Source organism: Bactrocera oleae, chromosome 6, assembly GCF_042242935.1.
Source record: "Bactrocera oleae isolate idBacOlea1 chromosome 6, idBacOlea1, whole genome shotgun sequence".
Classification (NCBI taxonomy): Eukaryota; Metazoa; Arthropoda; class Insecta; order Diptera; family Tephritidae; genus Bactrocera; species Bactrocera oleae.
In genome coordinates, this window is record NC_091540.1 from 67567324 (window position 1) to 67579077 (window position 11754).

Genomic DNA, 11754 nt, shown 5'->3' on the forward strand with positions numbered 1-11754 from the left:
GGTATGGAAACTTTTTTATTTGAAAAGGTCTTTTTACTAAATTTGGCACAATTTTCGCTCAAGGCAACATTGTAATCTCCGAACAAATTTTTTAAATCAGGCCACTATATTACATAGCTGCCTTACCAACTGATTTATCAAAATCAAGATAAAGATTTTTATACTCCTTTATGATATATGAAATGCACTTATGAAGGATATTACAGCTTCGGTGTAGTTGAAATTATCGTATTTTTGCTTCTGTTTGGAATCCTTGAGATATCTAAATATGAAAAAGACATTGTGTGCCGCGATATATAATATATATAAAATTTAACTTCGAATTAATTTGACAAGTCTTGTAAAAATATTACATGCACTGTTATGGCCCTGATATTCATTAAAACATTTTCATAAAATAAAAATAGTAATAGACTCTTAATGTCCTACACTATATTATAATATATATACACCTTTTAACAACATTTGAGACTTATCACTCAATTACACCAGATATTATATTATTAACCTGTTCAAGTATACCTTTTAATTACAAACACAATTCCTTGCAATAACACGCTCACCCGAAATACACACCAACAATTGCTAAACAATATTGGCATTCTTGTGTTGCTGATATATCAGCACATTTGGACAGATTTCTTGGCAATCTGCACCTGCTTAGTAAAGCACTTCTCTTTACTTCAACACCCAAGAGTCCCACAAAAGTAATTCAAGCCTCTGCCTAGGGCGCTAAGCAGTTTCTGCTGTTTTACATATAATTGTGCTTGCATAATAATATGCACAAGAGTTTGTCGCTATGTATTTGTATGCACAAACAATAGTTATGGTTGTAATTAATTATCAGCTGTCATAATATGTAAGCCATTGCTTGATTACCGAATAGAAATTCCATGTTCACTCCATCATCATTGACCTGATGTGAACACATAGAGCACACAAATGAGATTTCTCCTCGATGAAGCCGCTTTAACACAGCAAGCGTCATTACAGAGTAATGGCACTTTGCATGGAAGCCCTAGGACAATAAACGGGGCATCACAAAGCTCTATAATATGTGTGGATTAAATTGCGTTGTAATGTTGACAGTCTTCTTATGTTAACTAAGGTAACAGGACTTTTGCAGCTTCCAGAGCAGTTTGTGGGATGAATTTTAATGCTAAAATTTAATTTTTTTTATTTGTTTATTAATTTAAATGCCTCTTCAGAAAGCTTCACAAACAAAGGCGTTATTTTTTACTTGAAAATGGGTATAACACCTTAAGCATTATACGGTTATACTTATATACAATATTTTTATAGGGAGAAAAAAGTAACTCTTAGAGTACTTTTTCATATTTATTATTTAAAAAAAGTCTATTGAAATAATTGTTAAGTATTTTGATATATTAATATTATCTTTTTTGAATATTTTCTGAAATTTTCTGTAGTTTTTTACTACACATTTTAATTTAATAGAGCGCAAGAATTATCTTTTTTGTGCTTTATCTTTCTAATAGAATAAGTTTCTAAACTTCTCCACTACATCTCACTTCTAAAATCTCCAAAAAATCACAAGTGGTGGCGTTCCTTGCTTAGCAAGGTATTAAACCATGCTACGCTTTTTGAATGAAAATTATAACATATATTCCATTATTCGATTATTTCAATAGTCCATTTATATAAAATATAATCAACCCAATAAAACTACTCACTTCCATTTTCCAATGTATTGTTCTGTCTTTGTAACTGTCACACTGATTAAGTGTTTGTACCAATTTGACAGCGCTAAATTGAAATTCACAGCTTGAATTATTATTTTAGTATGAAGAGGTCAATGTGACATTTTTAGACCTTTCATTTTTAACAATACGACACAAACAAAAATAATACGGTCAAATGAAGCTGAAAGCACTATTTCAACTCTCCTCAAGCAATTTTGTAAATTTATTTACTTTATATTTATTTTTGAATTCATTTGACCATTTCATTTTGATTTATTTTCTGTACATCTACATGCAGATATATCTATTCCAGTGTGTATAGCCGAATATATTTTGTGTTAAAGATGTAGAAATTAATTTTCTAACTCATGGGAGAAGCAATTTAGTTGCACAACTAATGTATTCACTCAAACACAACCACATATGATACAATTTATCTACATTACTTTCGTATAGTGCAATTTTGTAGTAAAATCTTCCGAATATTTTCAAAAATATTGAAATAATATGCTGGCAAGAAAATAGAAAGTGTTTAGATTTTAAGTGAAGTGACAAAAATAAATAACAATTTCGTACAATCAATTGAAATTAATTGTGCGAAGTAAAAGTTCGTAGCGCGATATGAAATAAATTGATAAAATTGAAATACTTTTGATAAATAAGACAAAAAACATACAAATATCCTTCACAAATACAAAAGATTCCTTACAAGAACTTCACTTTGATCGGTCGGTTTTCATCGCAGCTAGATACATATACTATAGTGGTCCGATCTAAACAATTTTTTCGGAGATTGCATCATTGCCTTAAACATTAATTCATGCCAAATTTCGCATCTCATTTGAAAGCATCTCGTCAAATGAAAAAGTTTTCCATACAAGCACTTGATTCCGATCATTCAGTTTATGTGGCAGCAGTATGCTGTAGTTGCCCAATATCGACAGTTCCAACAAATGAGCAGTTTCTTAGCGAGAAAAGGACGTTTGCGAAATTTCAGATCGATATCTCAAAAACTGAGGTACTAATTCGCTTATATACAGACAGACGGACATAAAGACGGGCATGGCTAAATCGTCATGCTAATCATTTATATATGGTATACACTTTATAGGATCTCCGACATTTCCTTCTGAATGTTCCAAACTTCGTGGTAAACTTGATATACCCTGTTCAGGGTATAAAAATACTTGGTAAAAGTGAATTCGATTTTAGAAAATTATAAAGGTTTCGTTCTACTAATAATATGATTTATTTTATAGTTAAATATAGATCTTACTACCCAAAATGTAAATTAGTGAAGTAGTAGCGAATCAAATTCTGAAGTAGTTTCAAATTCTCTTTAGCCAAGGACTAACATTTTAGCCACATCTGAACTCGACTTTAGTGCTTACGTTACTTTTAGATTGAAATTGGTTCACAAAAAAATACATATTGACATTCCCCTGCATACAAGAAATATATACATACAAACTAAAATCCCATATCTAGCACTGCCTTTGCATGCCATAGTTCTAGCTATAAACAAATTACAAAACTTTTCATTTTATCAATTAAGCTTGTCACTTGCCATGCACAGCTACGATAGAGAAATAGTCGAAGCGAAAAATTCCAATCATTGCAATGTTCATCAGAACTTCATGGGGAGTATTTTTCAAAATTTTACAACAAAAACCAAAGCTGAAAAGTTAGATACATAATTGAGCCGTTGCTCTCCTGTTTTTGAAAAAATATATTTACATATATGTTACCATATAGTCGAATACTGTCGTGTCGATTTTTGGAAATTTGCAATCAATTTTTGTAAAGCATATTTTTTTTTGTATTTATCAATATTGTCTGTACATATATTTTTAGGTAAGCAAATGAAAATAAACCTTTGTCCCTTTGGCAGAAACAAATATCGCTTCTGATGTTTGAAAAATTGACATCTGATACTCTTCACAGGTTCATTTCTTATTACATAAGAGGGTATACAAATATCTTCTATCTTGATTTTGATAGCTGGTCCGATATCGGTGTTTCAAACAAATCAAAAAAAGCTCCTTGCAAAGGAAATGACATGAATACAATTTCTGAACGATATCTCAAAAACCGATTAACTTGAAACGAAATTAAAAATATAAGTCGCTTCTAATCAGGAAATGCGATTCAGAGAGCGCTTTCTTGATATGAATAGGCGATAAATATATACTAGTTTATATTTTCTATAAGTACATTTCTCTGCTAAGAAACTAATCAATCTAATCTAATAATAAGCTAATCAATACACTTTCCCATAAATATTTTTACCAAATTAGAATTGTAAAAACAAATTATACTTTTGATTTTTAGTTAGCATTACTAAACAACAGCGCCTGCAAAAAAAAAATTTCCAATAATAGTAAGCAAACACATAGCTACACATTCAACACTTCATTCGCTTCATCAGTCAGCTAATTGACTGCTTTTGTGCGACTATTTTGACGAGTGGTTGAATTGAAATCCTTCAACCCATACAAATGCACACACACACACACACACATGCCGAACCAAAAGTCATAAGTAAATAACAACATTTTTGCTATGAGAGCTTGCGATATTTGCCGTTGTGCTTATAGAAACTGGGCCTCACAGGCATACACACACACACTCATCCATATTCACGTTGCTACCTACAACCCAGCAGCCGGTATATTTTTGTTGTTCTTTTTTCACCTGTTGTTACTTTTTCTTTCAAACTCATTCACCTCATAGGTTCGAGTGTGTGTTTACACTCGCATGGCAAAAGTAAACAAAACACAAGCATAACGGTATTTGAGTAAATACGAGCAGTATAAAAGCCCAGCCTCAAGCTGTCATTGGTTGCACTTGAAAGTCGTTCAATAACAATTGAAAGGATCTGAAGAGCTTTTCACACAAATGTGTTGTAAATAAAAACAATGCGTCTATAACTATTAGGGTGATGGGGGATGTGTGGAATTGAATTAAAAAACCATCATAATACAAATAAAAAACAAAGTACAATAATAATAGCAATAATAAGCTATAATAATATTGACAAAATGTAAATTTTTTCAGCAATATTCTCATGATAAAAGATGAATTGCCTTGAAAATAATTAATGAAGAATGCAATACCGCAATTAAATATGAAAAATTGTATTTAAAAATTACTAAAGTATAAAATTTAACAAGTGAGATGACTTTGAAAAATTTTAAGATTATCTTCTTCAAGTTTTCGGGTCAAAGTCGAACATCGTCGACTAACTGGGTCACCTCACCCTAATGTAAATATTTTTTCCGTAACTATAATACAACATTTAAATCTCAACAAAAATAAAACTCATACATGAAAAAGTTACGCTTGGAATATATACACACACACTGTGATTAAAGCAGTTCAAAAATGTATAAATAAATAGATTACTTAAAACTTTGAAGCTGTTGACATTTAATTCCGTTTTTACGGCAGTTAGATGCTATAGTGGCCCAATCTAAACAATATATTATATGTTATTCGGAGATTGTAGTGTCACCTTAGAAAATAATTTTTGCCAAATTTCAGAAAGATATCTTATCTAATAAAAAAGTCTTCACTTTCACAAGACTTGATTTTGGACGTTCAGTTTATCTGGCAGCTATACGCTATAGTAGTCTGATATTAGCAATTTCGACAAATAAAGACTTCGAGATCTCAAAACTGACGTATACCTATACAGGCGACCATGGCTATATAGGCTCATATATACTTCTACTTCTTATACTCTATAAAGACTGCTTCTGGGTATCATAAACTTCGTAGCAATCTTCATATACGTTACGTGTCAGGGAATCAGCAATATGTTTAATTTTATACTCCAGAGAATGCGAAAAAATATAATAGATATTTTTATAAAGCCAGAAACTACTAATTTTCAATAAATGCGACACTACAACTATTAATCATAAGCTTATATATCACACAATTATTTATAATTTATATATTATTTATATATTTTATACCACTTAAATATGGCTATACGAAATTCATAAATTATTACCTGAAAATTTGTGAATATGGTGGCAGCACAATTAGCCGAATATTAAATAAAAGAAAAATATTTACCATTTAATTTATTAAAATTGTTGGCCAATGAGGACTTTTTCTAAAAAACTTGGTTTAATTTACATACAAAGTAATACTGAAGTAAATAGCGTGCACAAATACTCACAAAGCGGGAAGTTAGAGCCTGAAAAACAAGAATTTACAAGTCAACATGATTACGAATTCCAACCCAAACGCATTTCACCAGTGGAAATCACCTTTTTTCAAACACAAATAATAAGCTACACAAAAAAATAACTGCATGCGACAAAATAGTGGGAATTCACAAGTGCGGATGCGCAAATTTGCATATCCAAAACGAAATAAAATAGAATTAGATTATGAAAAGTAGAATGCAAAATAATTTTTTGTCTCAATACGCTTCAAATACAACAAAAATAAATTTTATTTTTAACCAAAATGCAATTTTTATTTGAAACGAGAGTGAAATAAGTTATTTTTATTAATATTCAAAATAGCTTTCTTAGTTTGATGATACAGGCTGTTTCTTGCTAATTTTATGTACATTTGTCTTATGCGATTTTTTATTATTAAAATATTATTATAAAATGTTTTTTAAAAATCACTTTTATTATATCACTTTTTTCATACCTTAAACTACTGTTAAATAAAAAACTTTATACAGTATAAAATTTGTCTCATGCGATTTTTTACTAAATAATTTTTTTTATTGAATACTTAAGAAATAATGTAAAACCACAATTTATTTTGAAAATTAAAATTTAAACATCGGTCTTATGCGATATATTATTATTATTATTATTAAATCTCGTGAAATGTCTTCTAATAAATATCTTTTGTTACATCACTTTTTTCATACCTTAAACTATTGCTAAATAAAAAACTTTATACAGCACAAAACTTGTCTCGTGCGATTTTCTACTTAATAAATTTTTTTATTAAATACTTTAAATTAATGTAAAACAACAACTGTTATACAAATTTGAAAGTTAAAAATTTTTCTTAGGCGATTTTTTATTATTAAAATCCGATGACATTTCTTTTATCAAATAAATTTTCTTACCATATATAACTTTTTTGTAAGTACCTTGAACTATTGTTAAATAACCACTTCAATAAAAAAATATCTTATGCGATAATTTTTTGAATCAGATGATGTATTTAATTACACACATTTTTGTTTAATATGGCAATATTTTATTTAGTACTACAAATTATTATTAAATAACATTTATAATAACTTGATATGTTCAATCATGCAATTTAGTCATAAACTCTTAAAATTGCAAAGATAAGAACTTCTTTTTGTTTCCCTACCGACATAAAATTTTTTCTCGTATGACATTGACGCTCTTCGAGTAATCACAATTTGACGCTTAGCCATAAAAAAATACACATACAAAACTTCTGCTGTAGATAATTGTATATCATATAAACACACATACGCATTCAGCGTTACTAAAGTTAAATCCACACTCACTCAAAAAAAACAATAACCGTATGAAAATATAATTATTTCAAAAAAAAAACAAAATGTCAACGCATTGCGGTACTCGGTGGCATTAACTAACCAACAACGACATTTCATATTTGACAGCTGAATATTTCATTATTTGTGGTGAAAATATCGGAAATGCTATTATGACTCATTTGCATGTAGCAGATACTTTTTCCTAGAATTGTTGCAAAAAATAAATACTATCAAAGCTTTGCTTTTTTTTTGTAGCATGCGACTTTTCAACCTTGGTATTGTTGAGTTTCACAAAATCTTTGCATTTGTTGAGCTCTAACGACATTAATACTTAATAGTTCCAGTACATCAACGCATTGTTAACAATAACTTCGTTTCTTAGTTGAAATCCATAATAAATTATATTAATGTTTATACATTGTAAACAAGTTTTTAAACGTGGTCTCAATGTGATAACTGCAGAACACCTTAGCGTATGAGTAACATTTTGCTATATAATATGGTCTTTTCTCATAATGCACCAATACCATATTTGTTTTTAACTTATGCACCAAAAATATCAAGCAAAAGGAAACAGATATCTAAAAAGAATTTTAGCTCATACTATGTCATAGTAATTTTCCTCCATAGAAAAAAAATTATCTAACATAGTACAGTTTTCAACTACATAGTTTCAGTAATTTTATACTGACTAAAATAACACAATCAATTTTTGTAGCATTTTTTAAGTATTTTGGTTATTTTTCTCTCATATAAATTCTCTTCATATATATAATAAAAATATTGATCAATTTAAGCGATTTCATAAAGAAATTAAGTGGGCATCAGGGTATTAATAGGTATATATAAGAAGGTGCTAAAAATGGATAACATCGATTCAGTATTTCCTCTATTCCCTGTTTAAAAAAAAAATTATGAACTTATGAAACACATCAGGTTAAACGGCAAAAATAAAACGCGTCTCAAAAAGTCAACTGTCTCTAGTTTGCAAACAAAATGAAATTTTGGTCAAAAGCATACGGGTTTCGACATTGTAGGGTCTCTGGTAATGGCTGATCAAAATTGAAGAAATCCGATATGATAAACAATAAAAATACTGAAAATGAATTTTGCAGAAATAGCCCTCCAAAGTGCGGCATGATACATCTAACATGTATCAAGCTTCCAAATGCCGAATAAGAGGGCTCCTGTGATTATGGTAGATTTCATACAGATAATATCGACGAAATATCTTAATGAAAGCAAATGTACATATTTTCCTCATAATAATTTTTTGGATAAATCGCTTCAGCCCTTACCCTAGCCGACACATCTACCGAATGATATTGGTAGAGACATTCATTGACTTTTTATTGGTTTTTATTTGACATTAATGAAATAAATTATGAGATCTTATTAAAATTTTAAAATTAAAAAATATGAAACACAACTCATTGAACCTCAAACAATAAGACATTTTATGGACTCGTGATATACGATGAATTCAAAACAAGCGCCAAAACTAAAAATTTATATTCATAATGCACAAAAATCACAAAACTAAAATATGCAAAATCGCACAGTGAGTTTATTCACATTGCCATATGGTACTTGTTGCTCTCTCTTTATTATGGAAACGAAAAATTCAATCCACCCATACATTTATATTTTGTCAGTTATACATACTTGTACATAGTCTGCATAATGCATTATTATTGTTATTATTATTATTAGAATTGCATATTTTAGCATAAGAACAAAACAAAATTGTTGAAATTAGTTCGGCCCATCATTTCAGGTGAACATCCGGAGGCGATGCAAACCGGCTCATCCGGCTGTCAGTTCAGTTGGCTAACAATTTTCCTGCTCGCCGCCGTCGTGCTCGGCTATCAGCAGCAAAATTTCGTACATAATGCAACGAGCGTTGTCGGCACAACAACAACAACCACAGCAACAAAAACAATAATAGCAGCAAAATCAAATGCAAGCGAGAGTGTTGTTGCAGCGCACAAAAGCGCAACAACAGCAACAGAAGCAAAAGGCACAGTTAACCGTCAATTGCTGCACATAAAGCAAACAATGGCTGATGCAACTGTAGCAACAACAAATACAATAACACGACAAGCAACAACTGTAATGCACAAAAGCGAAATGATACTAAAAACAACAAAAACAGCAATAACAGGAGCAGATTTACTAGCTGTAGACATATATGTTGCCCTTGCAACAGCACAGAAAGCAATATCGGATCAACAAAATAGCAACGGCACAGCAAAGGAAAAAGCAACAATAGTTGCTACATGCCCGGCAACAACAATAACAACACGAAACTTGCCTGCAACCATGGCAACAAGTTCAAGTGTGTCCGTAAAGGACTCGACTATTTCCATTACTCCGCCAAAAGCAGCAACAACAAAAGTGACAACAACAACAACGGCAACAACAAAAAGTTGCTGTAATACAATGAATATACCCACCAGCTCAAACGCCAAGAGTCACAACGACACAGCCGCCGGCAATGCAGCCACCCAATTCCAGCGAACACAAGAAAATAGTAGAGGCAGGGCCACGCCCACCACCTGCGGCGCTAGTGTGAGATGCACTAAGCCCAAAATCGACTGCAATAATATGATAAACAAAACTGCGTCCAAAAGAGGCAATGTAAATTTCGCTCACTTTTGCAACAGTAGCAGCAACAATAACAACAATAAAAGTGGCAGCAACAGCAGTAGGCACACTTCAGCAGCGACTACGAACAGCACACGCTCAAAAAGTCATGTGACAAACGTAAGCTGCAGCAATAGCAACAACAACTGCATCAATAGCAACAACAACAACAACGGTATCAGCCATCAGACGACGTGCCACTACGCCTACTACGACGTCAGATGATGCGTTTATGTCGGTGGACAGCGGCCCGTGCATTGATAACGGTACTACTCGTACTGTTAAATGGAAAATTATCATTTCAATGGTAAAATAGTTCGATGACAAAATAATGGTCACGCAAATTGCTTGGCATATATGAGGTTGCAACGCATAAACACATAGCCGTCGGCTAGTACCGTAAGTGTGTATCTGTGTGACTGTATGTGCGTTTGCGTGTATGTGGTAGCTTGCAACTCTTTTATCTGCCAGCTACTTAAAAGCAGGCTAAGCACCGATGCCATATTCAATGAAGCGTTTCATTATTGGCTACGAATTTTTAACAGGAATTTTTATTTTGATTTCGAAGCATGGAAATTACAAAAAAAAAACTCAAAATATGAAAACAAAAAAATATTTACAAATTTCATACCAACTTGACGCGGTTGCTGGTATGCACGGGTGCGCGCACGCATGAAAGTGTACATGTGAACTGTTAGTTAATAAAATGCTTGAGTTGTAAGTGAAAAATTAATATAATTACAAATATATTAGAATTTAGTAAAAAACAATGATAAAATAATATAAACTAAATAGTTAAGTAAACATTATATTATAGTATAGCTAATAATATGGGCGTTAAAAATGCAAAAAATGGTGACCTTTTGTGAATTTTGTTTTAAATTTATTTATAACATTTAATTAGCATGCCAAAATTTTTAAAATTTTTGTATTAAGTGGCACGGATAGTGGGAATTTAAAAACAAAAACTATTTTTTTCCTATTTCGATAGGTTATACCTTTAGTAATAATGTACGCAAATTTTAAGTCGATATCTCGAATATTGTTTTACTTACAACCTTCTAAAGTGTATCCGCTCAGTTCAATCAGCTCCATCAGTTTATCTTTAAACGTTTTTTCAAAACTACAATTTTCAAATTTTTTGAGTGATTACTCAGATATAAATGAGCCGACCGCTACCAAATATTTTCAGCATATTCTGTATATACATACAATAGTTCTACATACCTTTACGTGCCAGTTTTTCGGTCAAAAACGGTTTTTGGGTAAAATTCAACTAACTAAAATTCAACTGTAGGTCATTGAATGGACAACATTTTCTAGTACTTTTTTTTGAAGTTTTCTTCACAGAAAACGCTCGAATCACTGCAATAGTGGAGGCCTTCTTTTTGACCGCTGTCTGTTTTTCCTTCAAAAATTTTTCTGTGTACGAGGTGTGTTCAGAAAATAACGGGTGTTTTAAAATTTTCGCGGAATTCTGGCCAAAAAAAATACAGTAACAATTTCCAAAAATAAAGAGAACCTTAAAGGGCCGTCATTTTACAAGATACATGAAAATTGCTGAAACACCTATTACAGCTAAAGGCTATCCCAAAAATCGAATTTTTGAAGTGTGTTGAAGATTGGAAAATGCGCTGGCATAAGTGCATAATATCGAATGGGGACCGTTACTTTTTGAATACACCTCGCATTTTAAAAGGATTTATAAATACACTCTTAAAAATTTTAAATCAATTTATGAGGTTTTTTTTTTTTTTAATTCCAAAAAATTTCGGTTTTTTAGGCTATTACACTAGTTGTTCCTCTCACAAAAATACATATGTATGGTAAGTAGATTTTGTCTAAGCACTGTTGCATATTTTCAAGGGTATGAGCGTAACATAACAAAAA

At 31.2% G+C, this 11754-nt stretch overlaps 1 protein-coding gene across 1 annotated transcript in view; it reads left to right on the top strand.

The window, feature by feature from the left end:
- The window catches only part of dpr6 (defective proboscis extension response 6), a 232119-nt gene extending 221521 nt beyond the window's left edge, over window positions 1-10598 (top strand). Inside the window, exon 7 of the mRNA XM_036364411.2 lies at window positions 8996-10598. Coding sequence (XP_036220304.2) covers window positions 8996-10089 — 1094 coding nt within the window. The 3' untranslated portion in view covers window positions 10090-10598. The remainder of the gene's footprint in view (window positions 1-8995) is intronic.
- Window positions 10599-11754: the final 1156 nt, after the last annotated feature.